This window comes from Drosophila subpulchrella, unplaced genomic scaffold (assembly GCF_014743375.2).
Source record: "Drosophila subpulchrella strain 33 F10 #4 breed RU33 unplaced genomic scaffold, RU_Dsub_v1.1 Primary Assembly Seq42, whole genome shotgun sequence".
NCBI lineage: Eukaryota > Metazoa > Arthropoda > Insecta > Diptera > Drosophilidae > Drosophila > Drosophila subpulchrella.
Window position 1 is genome coordinate 1,704,509 of NW_023665635.1, and position 15,311 is coordinate 1,719,819.

At 48.4% G+C, this 15,311-nt stretch overlaps 1 protein-coding gene across 1 annotated transcript; it reads left to right on the top strand.

Moving 5' to 3' along the window:
* Nucleotides 1–7,068: 7,068 nt before the first annotated feature.
* On the top strand, nucleotides 7,069–8,274 carry LOC119562307 (uncharacterized PE-PGRS family protein PE_PGRS54-like). The gene is made up of 2 exons (XM_037875463.1): nucleotides 7,069–7,639; nucleotides 7,823–8,274. Exons 1-2 carry the CDS (start codon nucleotides 7,069–7,071, stop codon nucleotides 8,272–8,274), a joined length of 1,023 nt encoding a protein of 340 aa, XP_037731391.1.
* The last annotated feature ends 7,037 nt before the right edge of the window (nucleotides 8,275–15,311 follow it).

Genomic DNA, 15,311 nt, shown 5'->3' on the forward strand with positions numbered 1-15,311 from the left:
AGGGTCCCGCGCGAAACAAGCACGTGCTTGGTGTCGTTGGGCCACTTGCTTGTACTGCTCGTAGTGCATCAACGTCCATCATATTATAAGTGATATTGTCATATTTAGTTCAAAGACAGCTGATAACGAAAAGGCGCATTCTCAAAATAAGCTCATCTTGGCTTTAAAAGAGTCTTATAAGGAACACTTTGACCTTGACACTTTGCAGACAAAATAAACACTTAAACTTAGACTCGCTTTTTATTTCCTGGTGACCGAAGAAGGTTACCAAATGAACTTATGATTACGGCAACGAGTCCTTTCCTTCTCCAAACGACAAGAGATCGCGGCTTTAAGTGGTCAAGTGGCCTTGAGATAAAATAGGATATCTATCTATATGTTTTTTTGTATACGTTTATTTGCTTAAATAGTTTTTATCGATTATTCTGAATTTCACAATACTGTCTAGAAAATAACATGAACCAGATCAATACTGAAATTCGAATTTCGGTCGCAAAGCTGTCACCGGCTTAGCAATACAAATTAGAAAAGACCAAAATAAAATAAAATAATGACTTGTTTGGTTCGTTGGGACGGTAACTTTAAAATGGTTCATGTCTCTGTTTTTTGTCGGATTTTTTAGGGTTTTGACGATATCAACAGGAGACTTACAGTCAACAAATTACTAATATAGAATTTTGTAAGGTTTTCCGAGCTGTAGCTAACAATATACTCAAGTAGCCTATTCATTTATTTAAATTTAAAGGCTGACATTATATTTGCAAGCTAAAATATACAACACCTAAATTGGTTGAGCGCAGCTCCAAGTATAATTAAAAACTCGGAAATACCAAAAAAATGTTCCAACTCTACCAGGAACTACCACAATCCTTTTTTGAGCGTTTTAAAAATATTATTTCATAAACTAGTATTATTATCCATTAGAAAGTATGTCCGTAAAAATTGCAGAAAATAGCCCCATATAAATAGAACGTAGCTTGGGGAAGTTTAGAGGTGAATATCTAGAAGCCGCGTATTCTTTTGTCTTATGAAGCACTTTAAAAGTAAATATTAAGAAACCGCGAATTCTTCAAAAGAGGCTGCTACTCGTTACCGTACGGACAGACGGAAAGGGCTAGACCGACCCGGCTAGTGATGTAGAGTAGATGGCGCATTTTAATCTAGCTTTTTGACTAGCATATCTTCATTTCCCTTTGGTCCCTTTAGCTGAGTAACGGGAATCTGATAGTCGAGGTACTCGACTATAGCGTTCTTCCTTGTTTATTATTAAATTGGGCAAAAACGGAATTGAACCCCTCATTGAGCTGTTTAAAAGCACCTGAGAGATGTCTCGAGTTTGCTTGACGGACAGGGCTAGACCGACCCGGCTAGTGATCCTGATGAAGAATATATATACTTTATGGGGTCGGAAACGCTTACTTCTGCCAGTTACATACTTTCCGGTGAATCTAGTTTACCCTTTTACTCTACGAGTAACGGGTATAATAAATAGCACCAGTTTACAGCAAAAAATTGATGAAATTGAGGCAAGGAAACTGACGTTATGCATTACAACTTGCACCAAATGCTTACGTTCCCCAACACTAAAAATTTAAAATAATGTTTAACGGCCGCTGCTCCCGAATACTGAACTTGGGTATATACGCTTACAAATCTGTAAAATATCGATTTACCAACGGATTGTTGTGATCAATGGCGCATATTCTCCGTTAAGGTTCAGCCTTAAAGAAAACAACATAAAACAAATTTCGGTTTTTAGGCGTGTATTTTTAAAGATGCCATTTATGACAGCGTTTTTGCATTTTTTCCAACTTTTTCAACTTGTAGCTTCTAAACTAATGAATGGAACTCAACGATGTGTATAAGAAAGTTAAAAAGCATTCTATAACCTGTAAAATGAGTCATTGATGACCGAATTCGGTTTATCAGAACTCGAGAAAAAAAATAAAAAAGTGCGAAAAACGTTTTTTACACTTTAAAAAAAATTGGTACCTTAGAAATAAATTTTAGTGCCCTTTTCTTAATCAGGGAGGTATACCTTACCGGAAAACAAAGGTTTCCTTGAAGGCGTATTTCATTAATTTTTTTTTTTAAACTTGTGTAATTGACTCCTCTGGTGTCGAATTGACTACGGCAAATTGTTATGATCCTCTTCCTCATCTTCATGCTACTTATTCGAAATGTCAACGTTCGCTGGATTCCATATAACTAGCTGCTACCATTACTACCTCATACGCCGCTCCCAGTGCACTCTTAAGTATTAGGCGCTCGTCAATCTCAAATCAAAAACATCATCAGCTGGATTCTTCGTTTTCTGTTTTGTCCGACGATCATCAAACGCTCACTGGAGAGGTGCATTCACCAGATTCCATCAAGATGCCCGCTCTAAGCGCGCTCTTCGGAGATGTGCACTCATCACAATCAAGGCAACAACGACATCAGCTGGAGTTGTCGTTGTCAGTTTCGCGCGACGTTCGTCAAACGCTTTCTGGAGAGTTGCTTTCATCACATTTAATCAAGATTCCCGCTCTAAGCGCCCTCTTCGGACTTGTGCGCTCATCACCGTCAAGCAAACAACAACGTCAGCTGGAGTCTGTTTTGCGCGACATTCGTCAAACGCTCAGCGATGAGGCGCTCTCATCATATTCCATCACGCTTCTCGCTCTAAGTGGGCTCTTCGGGGATGTGCACGCATCACATTCAAAGCAACAACAACATCAGCTGGAGTTGTCGTTGTCTGTTTCGCACGACGCTCTTTGGAGACAATACCTTGTGGCGGCCGCCAAGCAACACACAGAGACCACAAGATGCCACCAATATCACAGACCCGCAGGAGGCCTGTCGGAAATACAGTGGGAACGGACACTGGGCTAGAGGATGTCAAAACCAGCGGCTGGTGGGTGTCAGGAGCGTCGATGGCTGCCAACGATCGGGAAATGGCCAGCGATCTCAGCCGCAGAGAGGCTAGCGGGGATCGCACAATGCCACCTCTCCAAACTAACGGGCAAGCTAATCGAGGAGGAGAAGCAGTTGTCCGCAGCTGTGATGATTGGTGGGAACAGCTACATAGCCACAATCGACACCGGAGCAACGGCAAGCTTCGTTAGCAAAAATTGGCGGACAATATTGCTGCTCTAGGAAGGATTACAAGGACGAGACGGCAAGTTAGGTTGGCAGATGGAAGGTGCGGCGAAATTGATGCGCAGCTCGAGGTGGAGGTAAAATTCGGCAACAAACAAGTGAGCCTGTTGATTTTACCCGGAGTAGTGGATCCATTAGTGTTGGGATGGAACTTCCTGAAACAAGTTGGAACCGAGATAAGGTGTGCTGGACACGAGATAATAACACCAACCAGGAACCGACACAATGGATGACTCGAGGAGAAGCTATCAGTAGCAGTCGTTCAACAAGTAAACGAGTTGGACGATACTACAGCGTTCCTTGAAGCAGAGCTGGCAGACTTCAGCACAATGACGGGAACATCGAATATGGCAGAGCACCAGATCAAAAGATGGATGACAAGCCAATCAAGCAGAGACACTTCCCCAAGAACCCAAAAATTCATGGGGAAATCAACGCAAAGGTGGACGAGATTTTCCAAATGGGGTTCATCAAGCATAGCCCATACAGCTCCCCCATCGTGATGGTGAAAAGGAAGACAAGCAAGTGGAGACTGTGTGTCGACTTCAGACAGATCAACGCGAAGTCAGTGAAGGATGCCTACCCAATGCCCCGCATAAACTACATCCTAGATCAACTAAGGGAAGCGCGGTACATCAGCAGCTTGGACCTGAAGGATGGATACTGGCAAATCCCACTGGAAGAGAGTAGCAGGCAACATACGGCGTTCACGGTACCAGGCAAAGGTCTGTTTCAGTGGAGGGTAATGCCGTTCGGACTTCACTCGGCGTCGGCAACGTTTCAGCGAGTTTTGGACCAAGTAATTGACCCCGAGATGTCACCTCACGCATTCGCTTACCAGGCTGACATAATAGTGATCTGTCTCACGCTGGAAGAACACAAAAGAAACCTGAGAGAGGTGTTGCGGCGTCTAAAGGAGGCAAACCTGAGGCTGAATCCAGAAAAATAACAATTCTTTAAGAAGGAACTGATGTACCTGGAACATCGAGTGACCAGCGAGGGAATAGGAACAGATCCCGAAAAAAAAAATAGTCGCCATCGCCGAACTGGAACCGAGGAGTAGCGTCGTGGTACCGCCGATTTGTACCAGATTTTTCCAGATTCGTCAAACCCCTGAATGACCTGCTGCGCAAAGGCAGTAAGTGGGAGTGGACACCAGAGCACCAGATGGCGTTTGAGGAATTAATGGCAAGACTCGGGGCAGATCCGGTGCTAGCATGCCCGGACTTCAGTAGAACTTTCATCCTGCAAACAGCCGCCAGCGACTACGGCATCGGAGCAATACTGACCCAGGACACCGAAAAGGGCAAAATAGTAAGCTCCTATTCAACAACGGAGAAGGAGTGCTTGGCGATCGTCTGGGCGATCCGGAAGCTCAGGCCATATCTGGAAGGTTACCATTTTAAGGAAGTAAACGACCACATGGCCCTGAAGTGGCTCAACAGCAGAGGCATCGGCATCAATAGCTTCTGGAGGGTGCAGCTAGATCAAGGACATGGGCGAAAAGATAAGGACCCAACCGCAGAAGAACCCGGACTATGTTGTGGATGGTGAGACACTGTACAGAAACATACCTCACCGAGCAGGCAGTGAAGACGTCGCGTCATGGAAGATGTGCGTCCCAAAGTCGCTACGGGAAACAGTGTTGAGGGAAAACCACGACGCACAGTCTGCGGGACACGTAGGAAGCCGGAGGACAATTGAACGGTTGGCAGCCCGATACTACTGGCCAGGCATGCATAGAGACGCCCGAGCCCACGTAAGAAAATGCGAGATTTGCATGCGGTTTAAGCCCAATCAGATGCAGGCGGCAGGGAAGATGTTGACCCATGTGCCGGAGGAACCATGGGCCACGGTATGTGCAGACTTCGTTGGACCCCTACCAAGATCTAAGCACGGGAACCAAATGCTCCTGGTCATGATAGACAGGTTTTTTAAATGGACGGAACTGGTGCCCCTGCGCAGTGCGACAGCCGAGTCGCTCAAGAAGGCGTTTAGGGAGCGCATAATCGCAAGGAACGGGGTCCCGAAGGTGGTCATAACGGACAACGAAGTACAGTTTGCAAGCGGCATCTTTAAAACTTTCCTGGCTGAAATGGGTATCAGACAACAGTTCACCGCACCATACACACCACAAGAGAATCCGACCGAACGAGCAAACAGAACGGTTAAGACCATGATTGCGCAATTCGCAGGGCAGGACCAGAGAAACTGGGACGAGAAGTGGCCGGAGATCATGCTAGCAGTGAACACGAGCACATCGGAATCTACCGGCCATACACCGGCGTTTCTTACCCAGGGCAGGGAACCACGTCTACCCAGCAGCCTATATGATAAGGAAACCCTAGGCACTGGACGAGCTACGGAGACCCCTGAGGAAAATGCCAACAAACTGAGGGAGGTATTCGAGATCGTACGGCGAAATATGGAAAAGGCGTCCCCGGACCAAGCCAGACACTATAATCTGAGAAGAAGGCAGTGGTCACCAACGGTGGGCGACATAGTGTGGGCCAAGGAACATCACCTGTCCTAAGGGGCTGAAGGATTTGCTGCAAAACTAATCCAGAGGTACGATGGCCCTTACCAGGTTGTGGATTTCGTCTCTCCAGTGATCTGCAAAATTCGCCACACACAGTCGAAGAAAGAAAGGACAGTTCACGTTGGCGAGCCCAAGCAACAACAAAACGAGCAGACAGCAGAAACGTCAGATGTCTAACCACAGGTACGAGGCGACAGGATTAGGCGTCAGGCCGAAGCGGGAGTCATCCAAACGCCACGCAGGAAGATCAACCATAAATATAGGTCATACGGGTAACATATAGGGATCCAACCGCAAGGCAGCAGGATTCAGCGTCGGGCAGTTGCCAGAGTCATCCGCGATCACGCCAGGCGGAAGGGACACTTACAAAACGGCACAAGGATACGGGTAACATATAGGGATCCAACCGCAAGGCAGCAGGATTCAGCGTCGGGCATTGCCAGAGTCATCCGCAATTACGCCAGGCGGAAGGCACATTTACAAAACATCACAAGGATACGGGTAACATATAGGGATCCGCCCGCAATGGCAACAGGATTCAGCGTCGGGCGGTTGCCAGAGTCATCCGTGGTTAGGCCAGGCGGGAAGGACACGGACAAGGTCGACAACAACAGTAGCGAGAGCACATCACGTCAACAAAGATACCCCAACAATACCCTAAATGTGCCCAAAGGACACCCGAAAGACACCCTTGGGATAGCCCAACGATACCCTAAGGATACCCGAAGGACACCCCAACAATACCTCTAAGTGTGCCCAAAGGACACCCGAAGGACACCCTTGGGATAGCCCAACGATACCCTAAGGATACCCGAAGGACACCCCAACAATACCTCTAAGTGTACCCAAAGGACACCCGAAGGATACCCTAGGGATAGCCCAACGATACCCCAAGGATAGCCGAAGGACACCCCAACAATACCTCTAAGTGTACCCAAAGGACACCCGAAGGATACCCTAGGGATAGCCCAACGATACCCCAAGGATACCCAAGGATACCCCAATAGTACTCAAAAGACACCTCAAGGATACCCCAATAATGCCCCAAGGATACCAACCAGGAGCGCCCCGAAGCAAGGTGTAGGCCCAAGGACAACTTCCAAGGATACTCACCAAGGGTGATCAAGGTAGGGTCTCAAGCAAGTTGGTTACGGAACCGGGAGGTACAACGAACCGCAGCATGCAGAGTGCCACGGTGATCTGAGGGAGTACAACTTGTGGTTTACGAAGAAAGAGGGAAGACGGTACAGCAAAGAGAGCTGTACCGTAAGAGAGCGAGCGCCCCAAAGAAAGGACATAACGGTATCGGGCAAAAGGAAGGCGCGCCACCGAAGTTCCATGTATGGGGAGCCTGGCGACGGTCGAGCACTACAATTCAGAACACCAAGATGAGCACACGCGTCACCAGAGCCGAAGCACGCAGGAGGATGGCGGCCTTCCAGGAACCTCGCCCGGGGCAAGGATGGTCGGAGACCCGGCCTACCCGAGCTCCGCGGCGGGCCCTGGAGCGGACCCGCGACGAGGACTCCGCACCAGAACCCGCGGTGAGCTCCGACAGCGACGTGGAGGTGGTCGGCGGCGGGCGGTCGGATACCGCGCGGGACGACGGACGTCGGAGAAGCGGAACTCCCGAGGGGCCACGCAGAGGCTGTCTGCGGACCACCGAGGAAACTCGGAAGAGGTTCCGGGACCGTGAGCCGACGGACGAGGAGCAGCAGCGGACGACGGAGGAGGAGGCGCGGTGGCAGGTCAGGCTGCGCCAGGACCACGAAGCAGCGGCGGCGCGATGGCATGCCATCGGCGGAGGAGGAAGAGCGACGATTGTGGGAGGAACCGGTGGAGGACTCGTGGGAGGTTCCACTCACCCCCAGGTACGCGGCTGCGGAGCCCAGTCCGGGACGGAAGAGCGAGGATGGGGACGAGCCCTGCGCGCCATCTCCTCCACGGTGGCTGCCGGAGGTGCCACCCATTCCCCGCTACGAGGGGGTGTGGTTGGCAAAGGAGGTCCGAGATAGCGACGGAGGAGCCCCGTTGGCCACGTCGCCGTTGAGGCCGGCCCGGCCACCCACGCCGCGATACGTCAAGCCAGAGCGACCGAACGCGCAACCGCAACCACAACCGCACGTGGATGCAGCCATCCAGGCACAGGCGGAGAAGCAGACGGTGGTGCGGACGGAGGTGCCGGCAGCACACGTAAGCCACAGCACGCGGGCATTCGTGGCCGAGGGCGTGCGGTGGCAGCAGCAGACGGTAGTGTGGACGTGGCCAGAGGGGCCCGCGACGGTACCGACGAGGTAGGAGCTCAGGATATGGGAAGAGGGGGTCCCCAAGGTGAGTATTCGGGATCCCCGGACGAGAGGCCGGCAGGATGCGTGGGTCCCGCCGACACCGAGCGCGGGCCCGCCAACACCGGCGACGACGGTTCCGAAGGGGGAGGCGGAATCGCTGGAAAAAGGACACTAGGTGTGGCCCGAGCCACCGCAAAGACGCCCGCTGCAGCGGCAGAATTCGACGCCCGGAGCGAGGCGCTCGCGGCCGCAGTTCACGCGGCAAATATCGGCCCCGGAGGAAGGCGGTTGGCGCGAGATCGCTAGGAGCGACTGACCGGTGGGGATCGAGGAGGCCCCCTCCGTCGCGACGGCACGGCGGAGGGGCGGCAGGCGTTGCGTTTTGGTCACCGAAGGCGGACGGAGGTACCGGGTGAGGCTCGGATTCGCGGGCATCCGGGTGTTCGCACAATAAAATAAACAGTCAGGAAAAAACACAAAAATTGATTTCCCAAGTAAAAAAGGGGCACGGGGTCAAAGGGTTGAATAGGGATGTGACTGAGAAAAATGGGTCATGCATGGCCGGCACCAGCAACCTGAAATTCGAAGGGGCTTAATGCAGGAAGCAAAAACGAACAGCATAATACTTACCTGCTGTCCCGGTTGCGAAGCAAGTGCGAAGTCCTCTCCGCATCCTCTCTCGAAAGTTGCCAATATGCAGCCAGCAGAGGACGAGTGAAGGGCGAGAGAGGACGAAAAGAGAGAAAAAGGATGAGATGGAAAGGAGTGAAAGAAATGCAAAAACTTACCTATGAAAGTTGCAAAATCACCACGAGCCAGGGAAGGGGGCGCCTCGATAGGCGATCGATTGCCACTAGACGATAGTGCGATCGATGGGTACACGAAAATGGAAATATCGGCGAAAGGTGGAAATATCGCAACGAGCAGGTGGCAACGACGCACCGTCGGTATCGATAGTCGAATAAACATCGATCACGCACGGATGGTGTGACCAGGCGGAGGAACCAATAAAAGGAGTAGGACGCAGCAATGAGCAGCGAGCTGGGACTGATAACCCATGGGTATCGATGTCCCAGTGGAGTCATGGAAAATATCGGCGCGGGAGATTCAAGTTGCTGCGAGGAGGATGACCAGCGCTGTAGAAACTCAATGGAGTTAAGAGCGTCGAGGGAGCAGCGAGGGAGCAACGAGGAGAGCCGCGGGAATCGGAAGGAGCATCACAAGGACTCGAAGGCTAGCATATGCAAGGAAGCGCCCGAGAGTAGGACCGAGTTTTTTAAATGTTTCCCGAAGTAAGGGGGGAATGTGAGGAGTTGAATAACTCCCCACAAGTCTAAGCAGCAGCAGCAGCAGATGGCTGGCCGCTTACCAGATACGCGGCGAATTCGCGTAGTGACGGCGCGGCGAGGAGAGAGTTTGGAGACCAAGGAGTGTAGAACGAGAGAGTTTGGAGACCAAGGATAGAGAACGAGAGAGTTTGGAGACCAAGGATGGAGATCAGGAGAGTTTGGAGACCAAGGAGCGGAAAATGAGAGAATGCAGACTTGGCGGGCAGAGCAAGAGCGCCGTGTGCAAAAGGGTGGAACGGAACTCCACCGGACTTTGGACTCTGCCGTGAACTTTGGACCGGGAGAAGAAGTGCCACATCTCGGCAGTGGAGCGGCACACAGGCGTGCCACAAGCATCACGTGAATCAGCGGGGCGGCAGCAGTGGGCAGAGCTTCGGTTGGAAGCGGTACGTGAAGGACAAGTGGGTCAACCAGGAGGCACGGACTTTGGACCCGGAGTGGAGAGATCCAGCGGGCCGTGCGCGAAAGAGAAATAACGGTTCCCGGAGGCCCTATATAAGGCCGCAAAGCGCTGGCAGCTGGAGGCTTGTCTGGGTGATGATCAGGGCGTGATCGCTGTGAGTGTATATGTCTGACACCCTCCTTACGCAGTTACGTGCCAGTTCAGGGCTAGCGAAGGTCAAGTCGATAATTGACTCCCGACCTGACCTGCTGAAGGTTGGTCTATTACGAAGCCACTGCCTCGAGGAGGATGGTTCCCCGCTGTGTCGTACTAGCGCTGCCCCATGTTGTGGACCATGCGTTGAAGTCACCTGCGTATGAGACCTACCGCGTGCGTCGTCAGCGATCTCCTGCATTATTTCTCGGAACTTGCTGATGAGTACGCTCGGGGCTGTGTAGCAGCTGTAGATTTTTATACCTTTGGTCTTCGCTCTGGTGTATCCCGTCCCGGAAGCAGCCCCATATCGCAGCTCTGCCGTCCGAGCTATGTTGCCATACGCCGTCATGCTTGTCCTTGTAGGGCTCGCTGAATATTGCCACCTCAGCCTGCTGCTCGATGACCGCCTGTGCTAGCAGGTCCTGCGCCGCTCTGCAGTGGTTTAGGTTAAGCTGTAGGACCTAAACCATTCCGTTTATCGTTCATGGCTTTCCGGTACTCAGGGCACATCCTGCTGAGGGTCGATTGTTCGGCCTCTCCTCCAGACTTCCCGCTTTTTGTGCAGATGATGAATTTCTGTTTGCCCTGGGTACAATACTTGTAACCATCCTTGCCATATCTAAAGCAGAATTCCTACGTGCTTTTGGCTGTTGCCTCTGATGTTGGGCATCTGGCAGACCTGTGGCCTATTCCCATGCACTTTTAGCATCGCCTAGGCTCCATTTTCTGTCTTATGCGGCAGACGACCCACCCAACCCTTTATCGCTTATCGTTCATGGCTTTCCGGTACTCAGGGCACATCCTGCTGAGGGTCGAGTGTTCGGTCTCTCCTCCAGACATCCCGCTTCTTGTGCACACGATGAATTTCGGTTTGCCCTGGGTACAAGTTCTATACTTGTGACCATCCTTGCCACATCGAAAGCACGATTCCTGCGTGCTTTTGGCTGTTGCCTCTGTTGCTGGGCATCTGGCAGACATGTGGCCTATTCCCATGCACTTGTAGCACCGCCTGGGCTCCATTTTCTGTCTTATGCGGCACCCTACCCTGATTTTCCCCTTGTCGAGGATCCGCTACGCATGCTCAGGTCTGAGGTGGACCGTCGCCGTTTGGGTTCCGCCATAAGCATTTCGCATCCTATGTGCATCGCCCGCCGAGATGTCGCATTCCTCCTCAGCGTAAACTGCCTGTAGTACCTCCTCGCAGGTGGTCATTTCGTCTAGGTCGCGGATTTCCACTTGCACCGAGTCCTTCAGTATAGGCACTTCGGCTTTGCCGCTGAAGACGGACTTGATGGCAGTATGTAGTTTCTGCGTGGCTGGGTCTGAGGGTTTCTGAATCTTAAGTAGCAGACTCCCATTGGCTGTCCTGCGTATGCCTTGCACACCATCCTTAAGTCCCTGAAGGGTAGGCTCGGTTTTGACCAGCTTGAGCATATCTGCGTGCGATCCTTCGGTGCATTTGATGAGGATAGCGTCAGAGCGCTGGTTCCTGCGCTTCGTGGTGCGGCTCGCGTGATCTTCGCTTTTACCAATACTCGCTGCAGTCTCGTGGGGCTTCTTGGTATTGCGTCTTACCTGCTGCCATGGCGGTTTTCTCGGCGGGACCCTGCCTGGGTTCCCCGCACCAGTATGCGTCCTCTCTATACTGGTGCCTTCTTGCTGGCGGTCGGGCCCCTGGCGCGGGATTCGTCCAGCGTCGCACTGATCTCGCTTTCCAGCTTCTTTATTGAAGTGAGTCCATCGTGGCCTGTGTGACATGGCGGACGACGTTCTTGTTGTTGCTCTTTGTATCCGTGAATTTCACGATCATTTCGTCGAGCATCTTGCCCAGTTCATCGGTAAGAGCTGCTTCTGTACCCGCTGCTTCTTATGGGCTCCATCGATCGCCTATTCAGGGCTGGTTGGTTCCCGACTTCAATGCCAAGTGCATTTATGCGTGTGTGGGACTGCGCGACATATATAACAGTTTCAAACAAAAATGTTTGGCCAAATATTTTATTGAACAACTAATGCGAACACTGATTCAGGATTCGGTATAGCTCGCCGACGGCCAGTGTTCGAGATAGGAATTTATATTTGATTCGGCCCCTCTTTAGATCGGTTAACCTCTCCTTTCCCAAAGAGGAGCTTAAGGGTAATGCGGATCCAAGGGTCTTACATTCAGTTTTTTCTCAAATAGTTATGCAACGGGTATGTTCTTCGATGGTCGTCACTACGGGAGGGCCGAGAGATGCTTTGATTATCGGCGCTACGGAAGGGCCGAGGAATTCTTTGATGATCGGCGCTACGGAAGGCCATAGAGATGCTTCGAAAGTCGGCGCTAAGGGAGGGCCTAGAGATGCTCCGGTGATCGGCGCTAAGGAAGGCTTTGTCGTGTCGAGTTCTGATTAGTCGGTCGGTCGAAAACGTTCTTCTCATATGGGGTATATGCAACGGGAGTTCGATTGCTACTTCGCGTCGTTTCCGGGTCCGATGCCGGGAACGTGACTTCTAGGAGGAGCTCACTAAACTGGGCTGACTAACAAATCACACCGGACTCAGAGATCGTGACCGGGCCAAGGCTGATAACTACTACCGAAACCGGCGTCGGTGATCAAAATCCGCACTCTTATGGAACCACCACCAAGAATTGAACACAAAACACTTACCCTTAGATGGTGCTCCATCAATCGCCGGAGCACAAGTAACCGGTCTGGAGTCGTGGCTCTGCTTATATAGGCCCCACTTAGTGGTAAGTGTGACCAGCTCAGGTGACGGAATTGTCCCATCAGTTACCGGGTACTCAGGATTGCGTTCGATTGCTATCGTGTGCCTTGTATTGCCCGGGTAGCGGTCGATTGTTATTGTGTGCCTAGGGTTTCGTGGGTGGCGATCGATTATTATTGTGGGCCCGCGTATTTAAAATGGAAACCACTTTAATGTTTATGTTTTGTTTTTATGTTTTGTTGTTTATTGTGGCTGCTGGTCGTCCCAGCACTTAAATTTAAAATGGTGCATGTTTAGTAAGTATACATTAATCTACATTTTTTTTTCCTATTTTATGTATTGCTCTCTCTTTTTCATTTCGGTGAAATCTTACCAACATTTCTTTGAAATCAATGTGAACGGCAGTCCACGTAGTGACGATGCGCACCATTAGGGTGTGCGAAGGCGACTACTATATATACACGAAGAAATGAAAATCTACAGTAATCGTCCGATTGTTTCGAGTGATACGACGAAAGGTATTGCAAAACTAAAAGAATTGAGTACGAACACTTTTAAAAAATCAGTTGGGTTGGGAAAAAGAGAGGTGAAAGTGTAAACGTGAAAATTTAGAAAATTTTATTTGTTGTGGCCGTTGGTTGTATTTTAACCTAAAATATGCGTCGAATGACACCTCAACTGTCAAATTCGGATGCTCCGTTCAAAAGTAATACGCAAAACAAGATATTGGGGGACTTCTCAAAATAAAAATTGTATTTTGTGTATCAGTTTGTCCCAAAACGATACTTTAGAGTCCTGAAAATTCTAGACGGTGTCAAACAGCTCAATATTAGACACATTAGTTTTACCACTTTTGGAAAAACAAGCCAGTTTGGCGATAAAATTTGCTTTAGCTTTTTTCCTGATTTCTTAAAATCGGAGATTTGAGAAATTGAATTGAAATTTGAGATTCCCCAACTTTTGACATACTACACAATGTTGTTAATAGTCTCGTGTTAAAGTTATTGATCAACAAAAATGGCCACAGTTACTAGTTCAGAACATCGTACACTGGCTGAGCATTGACCTTTTTTTGTGCGTATCCAAACTCTATTTGAAGGTCCTGGAAACTTTAGATGATGTATAACAGCTTTATAGAAGAAACTATACTTTTACCACTTTTGGAAAAATTATTTAGTTTAGCGAGAAAAGAGCTAAATTTTGTACACCCTTAACTTGTGAACTACTAAAGCTACAGACTTGTGCTATATGTTCTTAGAAAGGTATTTTGAAATGCTTTGAACGCCTTTCTAACATGATTTGTTTAAATAGCACCGTTAAGAATTATAGGCACACGTTTTTTTTTAATTCAGATTTTTTCTGATTCCTCAAGAACGGCTCTAGTGATTTCAAATTTCAAATTTTAAGGTGTATAGCCCTTGAGATTTGTCACATTTTGACATACGACTCATTGTTGTAATAAGTCTCATTTTAAAGTTAATCAACAAAAATGGCCACATTTACCATTTCAGAACATCTTACATTGCGTAAGCATTGACCTTTTTTGTGCGTATCCAAACTGTATTTGAAGGTCCTGCAAACTTAAGACGATGTTAAACAGCTTAATATAAGAAACTTTAGTTTTGCTACTTTTGGAAAAACTAGTTAGTTTGGCAGAAAAGCAGCTATAAATAACAATATTTAGTACACCCGTAACTTGTAAACTAGTAAAGCTACAGGCTTGTGCTATATATCCTAAAAAGGAATTTCGAAATACTTTGTACGTCTTTCGAAACGACTTTTATTCCTTCTCTGCGTTAAAAACTTCTGACGTAAACTAAGTTTGCACTCTTTTTAAACATCCGTTTACACTGTGAAAAAATCTTTAAATGTGCGCTCCACAGAATTGCATGCTAAATCCCAATCCCTATTGTATTAATTTTTAATTTAAACGTGACTTCTGATCATGGTATTGAGGTACACTGATGTGAAAACTAACATAACTGTTAATGGCAGTCCACTTTGTGACGAAGCCCACTGCATCACTGCTGTGATGGTCCGATCATAAATAGTGGCACAACAATCAAAAGATATTGCAAAACCTAAAAGGATTGCATACAAAGACTGTAAGAATTTTAATTTGTTTGGGGAAAAGATCTGTGAAAGTGTAAAAGTAAAAATTAAGAAAATTGAAGCTGTATCAAAATGAATTATGTGATTGATGTTTAAAACAAAATCTTCTGATATCAAACAAAAACACCTCTTAACGAGGTAAAAATCTAGTAACGATCGCACCTTCAGCCAACAAAAGTTCTGAAATCAACTTTTGTGACGAAAATGTATTATACGATCTACTGAACAAATACAATTTCTTACTTTTTTAACATTCGGCTATTTCCAAGCGTAGGAGTTTATATGTATGTGTATAGAAACGGACGGACAGACGGACATGAATAGAAAAAAATATATATACTTTATGGGGTCAGAAACGTCACCTTCACTGCGTTGCAAACTTCTGACTGAAATCATAATACCGTCTGCAAGGGTATAAAAATGGGACATATCATAGCTCCCATAGGAACAATCGACGCAAAATTAAAAAAAAAAAATTAGTTTAATGTAATTTATTAAGATTTTATTATTTTTATACATAAAAGTAATATATTAAGAAAGAATGGAAAATATTTAAGATTCAAGTTCAGGGCGGCCCC

What these genes read in the sequence shown, in the direction of transcription:
- LOC119562307 (XM_037875463.1), top strand. Translation starts at nt 7,069, where the DNA reads ATGAGCACACGCGTCACCAGAGCCGAAGCACGCAGGAGGATGGCGGCC. An exon ending in CTCCACGGTGGCTGCCGGAG is followed by an intron (nt 7,640 to 7,822) that starts GTGCCACCCATT and finishes GCAGCCATCCAG; the next exon opens with GCACAGGCGGAGAAGCAGAC.